Below are 14166 nucleotides of genomic sequence, written 5' to 3'. Positions count from 1 at the left end.
GCGCCGCCGTTCGGCGCGCCAAAGGTAAGCCCTTCTGCGCACCCGTCCGCGGCTGGCCAGGACCCCTGCCCATTTCACCAGCACTCGCATCTACACCTCTGAGAAACTCCACATGATGCGCTCCTCCATATCTAGCTCATGTGCGCATAGTATACAGATAGGCTGCAGGGAGCAAAAATGTAGTCACTGCTGTAGGAGAGTAGGGTCTGCTTTCCTATGGTCACCCCACTTTTTGCTTTTTGCTTCACAGGTTTTCGACATAATATAGTTGTGGGCCTGCTAATCAGACCCACAGCCCAGCTGCTCTCTTTCTAAATTCAGTACAATGCACTTTAGGTGCATTACCAATTGGATACTGGGTCACCTTATGAGTCCCTGTACAGTGTACTATAGGTACCCAGGGCATAGGTGCATCCAAGGCCTACCAGGGGCTGCAGCATGTATTATGCCACCCCTGGCTGGCCATTCACATTACACAACTGGCTGATCACTCAGCTGGGGCAAGGTCGTGTAATCACCCCTTGCTTAGATATAGTATACCTATATCTAACCTTATATCTAGACACATATACACCTATAAGTCACTCCTATGGCAGGCCTTAACAATCCTGGAGGCAGAGTGCTTGGTTTTATGTGAGATGGTGCTCTATCATGAGCCGAGCCTGTCTGCAGCTTTTGGAACCATGTCCTTATAGCTGTTCTAGGATATTGCCATACCATATACTCTTAAGTGCATTATGAACCTCGCGGTTAAATGCTAACTATGGTTTGGCTTTATCAAAACATGTCGAGTAAGGTGTCATACGATTTGGAATACCACCCCCTCGCCAGTTCTGGCGACGGGGGTAGCATTCCACCCTTCAACCCTTCAACCCTACTAGTCCCGGTTAAAGTTAACCAGAGCCTCAGCATCACAAAATGGATGCTGCTGCCACAGACACAAGTCTGACCTCCTGCTGCTGGGAGTCCTTCCAGTGAGTGAGGCTTGGACAATAGGTTTCCTGCCTTGGGAGGTGCTAGCACCACCCCAGACAGGATTTTGTGTATTGGGACAGGGAGGGCTGAAAGGATTGAGACACTGCCTGGTGCACACAAGGTGTCCCATGCATGGGCCAGTTCAAACCGGTGCTGGGGCACTCCAGCCCCAACTCTGGCGCGAAACTGGACAAAGGGAAAGGGGTGTAACCACCCCCTTCCCTGGTCCCACCCATAGGAGGGACCTAGCAGGTAATCCAGCCCCTAAGATTGGTATATAGGTAGGAGCTGAGTCCCAAGACTTTAGATTAATCCTGACTGAAACTTTGAAACGAAACTCTGGACCTTCTACGATCTACTTGAAGAAGACGACTGAAGAATCTCCCTTGTGGTCAAGGAGTGACCACCCTGCACAAGCAGGCACCATCCAGCGATACACGGCTTGCTTTGTCGCCGCCTCCCGCCGGAGCCCGAGCACAGAGCTTGACAAGAACCTGATTCCCAGACATCCAACAGCCCGATCCACAGTCCCTGCAAAGCTGAGACCCGTGGAGGCGACGAGAGACGTGGGACCGGCCATCTTAAAAAGTCTGCGACCTGCTAACTGTGCAGCCCCCGAAGCCTCCTCAAAGCTGTGCATTGGGGATTGAGAAGCCCCAGCCCCGAGCAGCATCTGCACTAAAGATCAGCCCTGCACCCTCCACGAGTTCTGCGTGGGGCCCTTTTGCATTTTCCTGCTCGACGCGTCTGCCCGGTCACTTTCCCGTTGGCTAGTGGCCATCTTGGCGACGAACCTTTGAATCTACACCGCTGGTCTGGTTGCTCCAGACTGGCCCTTGCTTCCCTCAAAAGAAGCAGCCCCTCAGACCTTGCTAGTCTGAGTAAAAAGCCTACATCGTATCCTGGGTAGGTTGCCTTTGCCAAGGCTTGTTGACTCCAATCCTGAAGCTGACACCGCCGACAGCGAGAGCCTTCGTGGGACAGTCCGTACCTGACTCCTGGTGTCGTCGACGCCTCCTGGTCCACGTGGCTGCAGAGACTAGCTTCTCATCAGCACCTGATTGCTTCGCAACATCGCCTGGTTCCTTCCTGGTCACTGGCTAATGACCCAGACTCTGTCCCCTCTGCTTTCAGGTCCTCTACATCTTCAATCCACCATTGGATCCACCCAGACTCTTCTCTCCTGGCCGCCTGCAGCATCTTTTCTCCAAGACTCCATAGAACTCCCTGACGAAACCCGACACACTTTTGGGACCTATGCACCCGCTTCCTGTGGGTTAGGTTACGCGAGTACTGCGGTGCTCCTGTAAAGAGTAACTCTCCTAGTGTCCTAGTTCCAAGTGGTTAGCTTCTAGTCCAGTCGGAAGACTCCCAAGCCTTTAACTTTCTATCTTTACGCACGCATTGACTTCCATGTGTGCACACGTGTGCCTTTAGACACTGCACACGCATCCCGTGGGCCTCCTGCTCCCTAACCATTGTTAGCCCAGTGTAGCCCCAGCGATTCCCAAGGCCCTAGGCCTTACCATTGTTCGTGATGTGGTACTTATACCACTTTTTTAGTATATGGTTTAGCGGGCCACCCGGCCCTATCCATATTGGTGCGACTTTTGTATGTTCTATTACGTTACTTGTTATGCGCTTGTGCTTCTGTGCTCATAAAGAGTTCAGGGGATTGCTTTAGAAATAAATACATATATATTTTGAATATATATCCTGTGTGGTGTCCTTTCATTTGGTATTAAAGGGATTGCATATGGTAAAACAGCTGGCTTCACATGCCCTCTTGAGTTTAGCCTAAGACTTCTTTGTCCATGCTACCCCTAGGATAGCTGGTCTATAAGGTTGACTTTACAACCATCATCATAAGGGTTGTTTGGACTGGTGCAAGGTGCCCACTAGAATAGTGAACATCAAATACCAGGCCAACTTCTCACAACTGCCCCTATGTGTTGACTACTAACCAGGGGACAGTTGGAAAGGATTATGACTTTCACATGATATTGGTTAACTGTAGATCCTTAAGCAAGCATAAACACGAGCTTCACGACTTCCTTATGGATAACCAACCAGACATCATGTTATTAACTGAAACATGGCTGAACGAGGACTCCGCTCCAGATATCCTCGAGGCCCTCCCTCTGAATTATGGGATCTTAAGACTGGATCGCCCTAAATGCAGAGGGGGTGGGTTAGCTATGATTCATAAACTGGCGGTAGAATGCTCCCTGGAGAGGGCGGCAGTAGAGGCCAGTGAGGCTGGGCTTTTCACTATTATAGTGGACAATACCCATGTCATTAAAGACCTCTTGATATACCGAACACCTGGTCCAGCTTCACAGTTCGACATCAGTCTTAGGGAACATGTCATGCAACTAGCACTACGTTATGCCAAGGCACTGGTGCTGGGTGACCTCAACCTACACTTTGACGATAGGGATAATACCCCAGCGCAAGAGCTCGTCCAGGAGCTGGATACACTTCATTTAGTATTACAATCCACTCTCCCGACTCATCAGCATGGACACTTACTTGACCCTATCTTTGCCAGTTGGGGACAGCTCCGGGTTGACACTCCGATCCCAGTCCCATGGACTGATCACTATATCATTCCCTTCAGGATTCTTATACCTAAAGCCCAAGTTGCGCTAAAAACAGACACGGGCACACCCCAGAGGCAATGGGCCAATTTCTCGGCAACCAAGTTCAATCTGGCTTTTAGCAGGGGGGGCCAACCTGGAGGGAGTGAGGTTGAAACGGCCTGCAGTGCTTTAGATCAACGCATTTGTGAGGCACTTGACAAGGTGGCGCCATGGGCCGCCAATGCTCCTAGGAGACAGTCCAGATCCGCTCCATGGTTCAATCAGAAGCTGAAGGCGGTGAAATCCTCCTGTAAACGTCTGGAACGTAGGTGGATGAAAGATTTCTCTGAAAAGCGGAGGGCCACATACAAAACTAGTCTTACGCAGTATCATTCTCTAATAAGGAAGACGCAAGCTGCATACTAAAATATGAAAATTGAACTTGCAGATAATTCCTCTAGAGAGCTATTTGTGATTTTTAAAGAGCTTTTGTCCCTTGACAGAACCTCTGCCCCTAGTAAAGTCTCTGTTGAATCCTACAACCTAATAGCAGATTACTTCTCGGATAAAGTAGAGAGGATCTATTCAACCTTCCCGGAGGAGGCTCGCAACGGGAAAACTGATTGGACGGGAGTGTGTAATCTGGAGGAAGCGTCTTGCCTCTCCAATTTCAGCCTTCCCTCCCTGGATGACCTAAAATCCATAGCTTTAAAAATAAAGTCAGGCTCCCCGAGAGATCCTATTAAACAAAGAAATATGAGGGAGAGTATGGACATTCTGGGTCCTTTCATTAGGCACCTCATCAGACTTTCTTTTGAGGCAGGAGTGGTCCCCCAAAGGTAGGAAAAAGGCAGTGGTTGTCCCCATAAAAAAAAAAACGGGGTTAGCGCCAGCCAGTTGGAGAATCTTCAACCAATATCTCTCCTACCTTTCTTCGCCAAGATCGCGGAGAAGGTGGTCAATGCTCAGTTAACTGATCACATGAATCAGGCCAGCCTACTCCACCCCACGCAATCGGGCTTCCGAGCTACATTGTCCACAGAGTCGGAGCTTTTTTTGTCCACTGAAACCATCCACCGTCTGGTCGATGATGGACAGACGGGTGCACTGATCCTGTTGGATCTCAGCGTGGCATTTGATACTGTGGCCCACCCCATACTCCTTCAGCGCCTTAAGGAGAATGGACTGACCAACCTGGCTCTGCAATGGCTAAGCTCCTTCCTTCAGGACAGGAGCTTTCAAGTATCTCAAGGGCAGTACTACTCTAAGTATATCGGGTTAGGGAAGGGGGTACCACAGGGATCCATACTTAGCCCCACGCTTTTTAATCTATATATGGCCCCTCTGTCTAATATCATTGAAAAATACGGCATCAGTGTCGTGTCATATGCGGATGACACGCAGCTTGTCGTATCCTTGTCCCAATATCAGGAAGAAGCTGCCGCTACCTTCTCCGCATGCCTACAAGAGCTTGCAGTCTGGATGGCTAACAACTGCTTAAAGCTGAATGGCGGCAAGACCGAGGTCCTAATTGTGGGCAATGCTCCCTCAATATGGTCACCTAGTTGGTGGCCGCAGATTTTGGGCACCACCCCCACCCCTTAGGAGGAGGTTAAAAACCTGCGGATGTGGCTAGACTCTACTCGCTCCTTCGATCATAACACCAGGATGGTGGCGGGAAAGTGCTTTGGCATAATGAAGGGCCTTCGGAAGACCTTAGATGTGCTCCCGATAGCTGCCAGGAAAACCCTAGTCCACGCATTTGTCACCTCTCACTTCGACTATGGGAATGCACTCTACTTAGGCGCCAGTAAAAAGAGCGTGCAAAGACTGCAATACGTCCAAAAAGCTGCCGCACGCCTAATCCTGATGCTTCCTAGGAGTACCCCTTCCAAAAGTGCCCGTACTACTCTTCACTGGCTCCCAATAAGGGAAAGAATCTCTTTTAAGGCCCTTTGTATTAGTCAACGGATCCTGATGAAGAAAGGCCCAAAGTACTTGCACAACCTATTGTCCCCCTACACTCCTACCAGAGCCTTGCGTTCTCAGGGCTCAGGGCTGGTGTAAGTCCCAGTAATAAAAAGAATGAGAATGGGAGGCCGCTCTTTCTGCTACCTGGCAGCTAAACAGTGGAACGCACTTCCAATGGACCTCCAGATGGAACAATCGGATACAATCTTTAGGAAAAGGCTGAATACATGGCTCTTCCAGACATAGAACCCTTGCTCTTCTGCCTGCCCTTTTCGACACTTCTCTGTAGCTCCCTCTGGCCGCAGCGCGGGAACACACTAGTGAGTGTAACCAGGTGCTCTACAAACTCTTTATTATTATTTATTATCAGGAATGTTATGTCTATATTTTCTATCCGCTATTTGAGCTAATGCTATAAGATTTATAAATACAGTAACTACTTGCTTTTCTGATTCAAGCATGTGAATCTATTAAAGATCCAATACCGGAGAAGAAAATAAATGATTTACCTATAATTGCAGTTCTCCAGTATTGGTATCTTTCATAGATGCACATCCGACCCACCCTCCTCCCTGGAGAGGTTCTCCTTATAGCCCAGGATCATTTATTCCCACTTGTGCTTGAAAATCTAAGAGACTCCGCCTCTGCTGGGAGTGTTCTAGAGGGTGCTGTCGCCTGATTGGTTATGGTTCAAGTTTGGTCCTTTTTTTAAAAGAACATAGATAGACTATTAACTGACTTTTTAATTTCCATTATAGCCAATGATAGTTATACATACTACTTTATTATGGTACCATGGGACTCACACTTAAACGACAGGAAGTTATTCAAACATGTGAATCTATGAAAGATACCGATACTGGAGAACTGCAGTTACAGGTAAGTAACTTATTTTCTTAATCAAATTTTAGGCACCTTAGAACCAAGTGCTTGAAGGTGAGAAAACATTGTTAGTGACTAGCTGAATGCAGGCTCCTTTCTCATTTGATGGACCGTCTCATTCAGTAGCCTTGTTTTTTAAGTGGATCACATTATGTTGTGCTTTATCATAGTCTGCGCTGTGTAGCCCTGTTAAGAGGCTTTCTTCTTGTTTTCCTTTTTTTTAATTTGTGAGTTTGCACGTTCACTCTCATCCTCTAATTTCCCTGCTTTACAGCACGCTGCAAGTCATATCCATCAAGTGCCTTCACAGCATGTGCAAAGTAGAAACAAAATAATCTGGCCATTCATTTAGATGTCGAGCTAAAGATTGATCCAAAGGATTAGACATCTCCTGGAAATCAAAGAAATTCTCATTTGGAGAGAAGTCTGCTTCTTGGTAGAAGCTTAGGCATTACTTAATAATAGAGTAAATATTAAGAAAAAATATTGTTTGATTTGCCTTGGGAATCCCTTGCACTGAAGGCAGTCATATCTGATTGAGCCAGGATAAAGGAAAAAGGACCATTGCGAGATGCTGTGCTTGCAAATTAAACCTATATCTCTAGGGCTTCTCCTAATTATTGCCTCTTGGAAGATATAGACTAATCATCATTTTACCATTTTGCAAGAAGTGGATTTCAATTTGACGTGCACCTTGTCTTCTTTAGTATTTCTAATGTTGTTTTATTTCGTTCTGGCCTCTTGCACTTGCCATTTTATTTTCACAAGTTTTTAAAAAGAGCCTGTGTTTTATTTATGAGTGGATTTCTATAGGCCATCAAGCTGAAAGAGTACGTGAGGGAGAAACTGAACTTAAATGAATACTGTGTTCCCCCCAAAGAAGGGAGCACCATTGCACTTGTACATTAACATTACTTTAACTCATATTGAAGGCATTAAAGGTTGTCACATTGGAACATTTAAACTGTTGGGTACTGCACATGGAAATAGATTCTAACCACACATTTGTTTTGACATGTCAACTAAAATAATACAAACTAAACTACTTAGAGCTTTGGAGGCCAGTATGGTCACTGCGAGTAGAGACTAAAACCTCATCAGACATATTTATTTATCATGAACCAATGGTGTAATGTAATTATATGTACATTATATTGGTGGGGATGGAAGATGGTAGGTTGGGTGATTATCTACAAGATTGTGAATAGCGTCATGCGGCATCAGCTTTCGAACTAGACCCTTGTCAATTCTCTTGTGAATGATTGCAGCTGCCCTACTGGTTTTCAGGTCCTTCATTTACCAAAGCCTCTTCTATCTTGCCGGCTTGAAACTGCTTTTCTAATTACTCCGACACTCATTTGTGTTTTGGACCCCATTGAATTGTGTCATCCTAATATCAATTGAGCGTGCTACATCTTATCTGATCTTTAATCGGGTCCGGTCCTCTTGCCTTGGACCTTTGGAGGGCCTAACCTACCCCCCTCCACCCCTTCTAGGACATCGCTGAGGGCTTTTCTCGAGGTCGGCTATATGATATGCTTTGCCAGCCACGACGGTTTTAGGACACCCACCCACTACTGGGGTTTGCCTATCTTGAGAGACTGTGCCAAACTTCATTATTGGTGTTCTGCACTCTGATGAAGGAAGCTTGAATTGGCACTTTTCCGAAACGCGCGTCGGCGCTTTTTGTGGATGTTTATGTTCGAATGTGGTTGTGTGTAGTAGTATGGGGATGTTTTTGGTCTGATTGAATGAGTGAGTGTATTATGTGCCAATCTTTTATTGTTGCTTGGGTCCTGTGGCTGATGATGATATATTTTTTATGCATGTTTTCCTGAGAAAAATCTATATAAAAATATGAGAAAGAAATATAACTATTTTTGATAATTCATACCAAACAAAATGTTTTTATGTGAATAAAAAGAAATATTTGATATCATTCAGTTGTTCTGTGGGCGTTCCTTAGATTGTTGGAGAATTCTCCCATCTTTATTATTGGGAACTCCCATTTCATGTTGTTTGACCATCTACAAGATTGTGTACATCAAGTGGGTTTACACAAATACATTTTACACATTGAGTCACAGGAAGATTAAATGATTTGTGTAGAATCACACAATGTGGAGCCAAGCACTGAGGCCGGGATTCAAACCTGGATTCCAAAGTCTACAAATTTAGATACTCAGCTACATCTCCTTCTATCATTATTTGCAGAATGTTCTCCCATTTCAGATGTTTTAGCTAGTTAATAATACATTTCTTGTTTTCTGTTAGCTCTGCCACAATGTTGACGTTTTGCAGTGATGTTAATTATAGTTACAATTATTGCCCAATGTAATGGTAGTCAGTTGACCTTTTCCATATTAAAAGTCTTATACTGCAGGTCAACCCAGATGTTAAGAGCAAACGTATAACTCGTTGAGTCACATGACACTTGGCTGATGTACCGTACCTTTCTCTAATGGATAATTTCCAAATGTTGAAGGGTAATACAGTCTCCATTCATGCTCGGTCATTACACTCTTTCTGAGAGGATTTCATTGTGAAACCATAACTGGAAATATTCAGATTTGTAACTTGTCCAGCATCCTTTTGTCTAGAGTAAAATGCCTTCTTACGAGTCAGTAGAGATTGCTTATAGGAAGAAATAATGAGATTTCATATTCCATATAGATTCAGTTTTTTCAAAATTTCTGCATTCAGATCGTCTAGCAGGTTTGTGACCTGTCCTCCCTTCACGTATTTACATCTAGTAGTGACAGGCCTGCTAAGTCTCCCAAGTACATTTGTTTAATGGCTTTCCTTATAGCTGACCATGGTATCATCTGTGAAAATAGTTTGTCATTTTAAACATCCTTGTTAAAGCATTCAGAGTTAAGGGCGCTTTGAGTATTACTTCATTTTTGATTTCACACATTGATCTATATTGTTTCTTCCAAGACACAGTTTGACAGTGTTGGACAGGCTGCAGTGAATGGTTACGAGCATCGTGAGCAGGGCCTGGCCCCTGTTACTCAGGGAAGAGACAGTCAGCCCTCCATACAGCAGCCAACTGAGATACGTCCTCTCCAGCATGAAGACACTGTGATGGTTCCCTTGGAGAGCACTTTAACGGCTGAAGATATGCGACGAGCGAAGCGTATTCGGGTACGTTTGGAACACTTTAATCAGTGCTGAGCATGAGAGGGGTCCAGTAACAGTAATGACCTGAGTGACAATTATGCCTACATCCATCTGTAAACACATTAATTAGGTTTTTGCAGAATTCTAAATGAAGGTCCATGTATCCAGTTCTGGGATTTCCTATTACTTCTCAACATATTCTGGGACATTCCAGTCTTTTTTTTTTGTTTCAAGCATGCTCCCCTTACAATTCACTTGATAGTAATTATTTGTAAGTGGTCCACTCAGAAGTGGATACTTGGGTACTCATTTACAATCCTGGAAAGCCTGTTAAGTGTGTGGTGCACATTTAACATGCTCCACTTATTTAGGGTCAGGTACTATTATCATATTGATCACAGAAATATGTGCTGGTTAAAACCAGCAAAAGAGTGATGGTAACTAAACCACACATCAAAGAGGAAGATTAGTGCTAAGCATCATTAACACAAGTTATTGTCTAGCAATGAGAAGGAGCATACAGTTACACATAATTATTTTGCAAAATATAAACAATTTCTCAAGATCTACAAAATCCAAAAAGTACTGCGCAAGGAGTCTTGAAATCTCTTTTTCCAATTATTCTTTATTTATAGTCAAATGTATCAGCCCAGCCAACGCTTTTCGTCCAACATGGACTTCCTCAGAGCTGTAAAGACAATTAGATAAGCAACATTTAATTTTCAAATATACATTGAGAAGACCAGATAGCCATGAACACAGAAAGGAGGCAAAACTATTTAATCTCCTATTATACAGTCATTTCTATTTATAAAAAACACCTGCCATATGTGGCCACTTGCCCATATACATTCTTAAAGCAATTTTCTAATGGCAGCAAGTTAATGAAAACAGCAACCTTATTTATTCAATCAATTATTTGAATCAATCTAAGTAAAGCATAGTAGTATTGCATTATCACACCGTTTTATCTCTTGTTGCTCTTTATACTCTCAGTTTGCCTAAGGCCTGCATGCTGATATTAGGGCACAGTTTTCATCCAGAGGGATGGTGAGTAATGAGCATGCAGTGTCGTTATTACCACTTATAATAAGTGTCCAAAACTTACTAAAGTATTCTCACAATGGTATTTTGTATTCTTAACACTCTCAATTTGCTTAAGTCCCACATGCTGATATTTGGGCACAGTTTTCATCCAGAAGGGTGGGTAACGAGGATTCCGAACCGTTATGACACTTGTAGTAAGTGTCAAGGGATTACTAAAATACTACAAGCCAGTATTTGACAAATCACATCCCTAAGTCAACTCTCCCAAAAAGAGCCTAATATACACTAAACTTACTTGGACATATCTTTTAAAGATAGCTGAAGCCAAGCTATAAATATATTGAGAATTATTATACTGGTACAGCCTACATTGCCTACACCGCTGTCCTCACATCTCTAATTATACCAGTTATTGTCTATTAATATGCAGAAACTTCTAAATTAGGTTCATAGGGTTCTGGATAAATATTTATCAGAGATGTGTAGTGATCATCTTTAAATATTGGCTCTGGCACCCTTCTTACGTTGAATAGTTTTGAAACTCTAGTTCTGAATGAAGCAGAGTTGTGAAGCTATGTCATGATGCTTCACTCACCTGGGAAAAGTATCTTGGTGAATCTTGGCTCAAAGATTCACTACTACATACAAATAGGGTTCTGTAGTCTCAAAGTATGAAGAAACAGTTCTCTCATGCCATGAAATAGAAGAACTCATCAAAGTGAGCCTGTACTAGGTAAACTATGACCATTGGGATAGTATGCCGGCTGTGAACTCAAGTTAATATGATAACCACACTCATCACATATCTGGTTGACGTATCCTCCACAAAATTAAAAACCCTTTACTTTAGAATAAGGATATGTAAATGTGTGTAAATGTGTGTGTCTTGTAAAGCGCACTGCTACCCGGAGGTGTCCTGGCGCTATAGACCGCTGGGGAACCCATCCTGGCTTTCCCTGTGAGATGTTCCCTCCTGGGTATCTCCAAGGTGAAACCAGGCATCCCCGGCGTTTGTGGGGGGCCGTTGTGGAGATGAGGCAAGCTAATGCCCAGAGTTGCCGAGTGTGATCCCTGGTTAAAGTAGCCACGGAGGCAAGAATTATCGAGTCCGCTGACCCTGGTTCACGACCCTGCCGTGTTGGGAATTGAACCCTGGTCCCGGGCCGTCCTCTGCTTCCGGGTCTGCCGCCTCTAACCAGTGTTTATTTTTTTTATTTGAGTCTTCACAAGTACATTATCACATCAGTGTTTAGCTCATAATTACACTTTGTGAGGAAAGTGGTTTATTATGTGTGTGGTTGTGATACCTCACTGTGTAATAAACTCACCACCTGTATTGGGTCAAGTCAGATTTGTTTGAAAAACCTTAGCTCAACCGTAAGTAGCTGTGGTCTAATCAGTCCTCCTTCGTCAAAGGAAAAAGAGTAAAGCTTTCTTAGAACCAAAACAGTCATATAAGAAAGAAACAAGATAATACAAATCTGAAACTAATTTATAAAGATAGGTTATATTTTTGTCTTTAAAATGACACTCCAATGACACAATTTAACTGGAAGGTTCTGGCAATATGCATTTTTAAAGGAACAATAGAGCTTTGCTTTTTCATCCAGGGCAATAAATTATTGTAATGGACCATGCTCGCTGTCACATTTTGCAGACTTTTGAAAACATTTATAAAGTTGTAAATCAGTACTCCACGTCTCTGCGGGAGACCAACTCTTCAAGAAGCAGGTCACAGAGTCCTGTGAAGCTTGGAAGGACAGTTACCTCAAAGTCAAAGCAGACTCCAGTCCAGTTCCAGGCTCTGTGGACGATCTGTCACAGACTATAATGGAGTGATCTTGATGCAAGGGTTGCAGGATGCTGAAGATGCGAAATGACGATAATGAGGATACTGATCCGCTTACAGGGATCATCCTGAGGTCACCCCTCGGTCCATGAACCTGATGGGGCGAATTTGGACACAGAGATCGATGTCCCTCGAAGTCTGAGTGAAGTCCAGACAAAAATCAGTTGCCAAGTTTCTACTGGTCCCAGGATGCAGAGAAACCAGCGAGTCACTCTAATTATTGATAACTTCCATCTTAGGCAACTAAACTGCCCTCCGATGGCTCTCCAGGGTCAAGCAGACTCGGGTGCAATCTTTGAGGGTCGGGTCTCGGTCTCTCAGGTTGCACGTTTGTTGTCCCGTGTTCTTGGCTATCAACACACCAAGGCAGGCTTCTTAAGCTTTTGTGACCCTGTAACTGTAACAGGAAGTAGATCAACTGACTCTTGGAGTCACCTCTACTGTCTGAGGCTTGGGATGATGTTTCCTTGAGCAGGACACCACAGATACAGTCCACTATTTGCTGGACCAAGGCGTAGCAGGTGCCGGTCAGTCTTGACGCAGCCTATCCTTTCTGGGTCCAGGATACAGCAGGGCAGTTCTTCTTCGGTCCACTCTTCAGCACAGACGTGATCTGAGGTCTTGGTGCCAGGGGTGTCACTTTTATGCCGAGTTAGTGTCCTTGGGAGATGTGGTGACTACTTGCCAATGGGCTACTAAATCCTCTCCCGCCTAGTGATGACTTCCTGTGAAGTGTGGCATCTAGCTATTGGAGATTGCACTATTTTGACCACTCCAAACATGGCAGAACCCTTCTCTTGGTGTGTGGTGCTCTCTATCTCACCGTTGAGGTGTGGCTACCTGAGGGGGGCTACACGTTCATGAAAAAAAGGGTTTGGCAACAGCTTCCCCCTCTCTAACCACAAACCCAACCTGTATGCAAGAATAAAAGAGCAGCCCATCTCATCTGTGTCCATCTTTTGCTGTTCTAAGGCAGCTTTCCCTTTGAAGCTCTCCTTTTAGGCTCACACCCTATTTGGCCTTCCTGCCAGGGAGAAGTCACACATCTCACAGTGACCCACCCATTGGGTTCCTTCCTGAGAGTTGTTCACACCTCTCCACAGGAGGGAAGAAGGCTGTCTCATGGCCAGCAATCTGTAAACGGTCACTGAAATACTTTCAGCAATAAAATGGCTACTTACTAAAGTTGCCACTTGTGCAAACGTTTCATTAAATTCAACATGATCGAGTCAGGTTTAATGTAACCATTCTTTTGATACCTTGATGTATCATATTTAGAAGTTAGCATTACTGAGTTGTCAGTGTGTAACTCGCCAATAGGGCTACTATCCTTTCCACAGTAAAAACGACAATGCAGGGTTTTTACTGTCAGGAGTTATAAAGTTAAGAAATACATGTCCAACTTTTTAATGTATTGCACCCTTCCTATAGGGCTCAGTAGGCCTGCCTTAGGGGTGGTTTATAAATATTAAAAAAGAAGGTTTGGGCTTTGCCATTGTTTTAAATGGCACATAGTTTTAGCAGTCGAAAACAAATCTGCCAGCCAGTAATGCTTTGTTTTGTCACACTTGTGGGTGCACAATAAGTCTTGCAGTCACTTTAACTTGCAGGCTCTATGTACCCCTGCACCACATACTAGGGACTTAAAAGTAAGTTAGCTTATGCCAGTTGTGGTTTAACAATCAGACATATATCTTTTAAGGGTCAGAGCACTGGCACTGGGTATGTTCAGCAGGC

General features: G+C 44.3%; 1 protein-coding gene across 2 annotated transcripts in view; it reads left to right on the top strand.

Annotated features, from left to right (window-relative positions):
- Window positions 1-14166, top strand: part of PRDM10 (PR/SET domain 10) — a 1138198-nt gene that overhangs the window by 438484 nt on the left and 685548 nt on the right. The window contains exon 12 of one of the 2 annotated variants that reach the window (XM_086956905.1): window positions 9357-9557. In XM_086956905.1, coding sequence (XP_086813031.1) covers window positions 9357-9557 — 201 coding nt within the window. Of the gene's footprint in view, window positions 1-9350; window positions 9558-14166 lie in introns of both variants that reach the window. The other variant, XM_086956904.1, reaches the window with a different exon arrangement.

Source organism: Lissotriton vulgaris, chromosome 2_1 (assembly GCF_964263255.1).
Source record: "Lissotriton vulgaris chromosome 2_1, aLisVul1.2, whole genome shotgun sequence".
Taxonomy (NCBI): Eukaryota; Metazoa; Chordata; class Amphibia; order Caudata; family Salamandridae; genus Lissotriton; species Lissotriton vulgaris.
The sequence above is the reverse complement of the archived record's forward strand: the minus strand, read 5'-3'. Positions and strand labels throughout refer to the sequence as shown.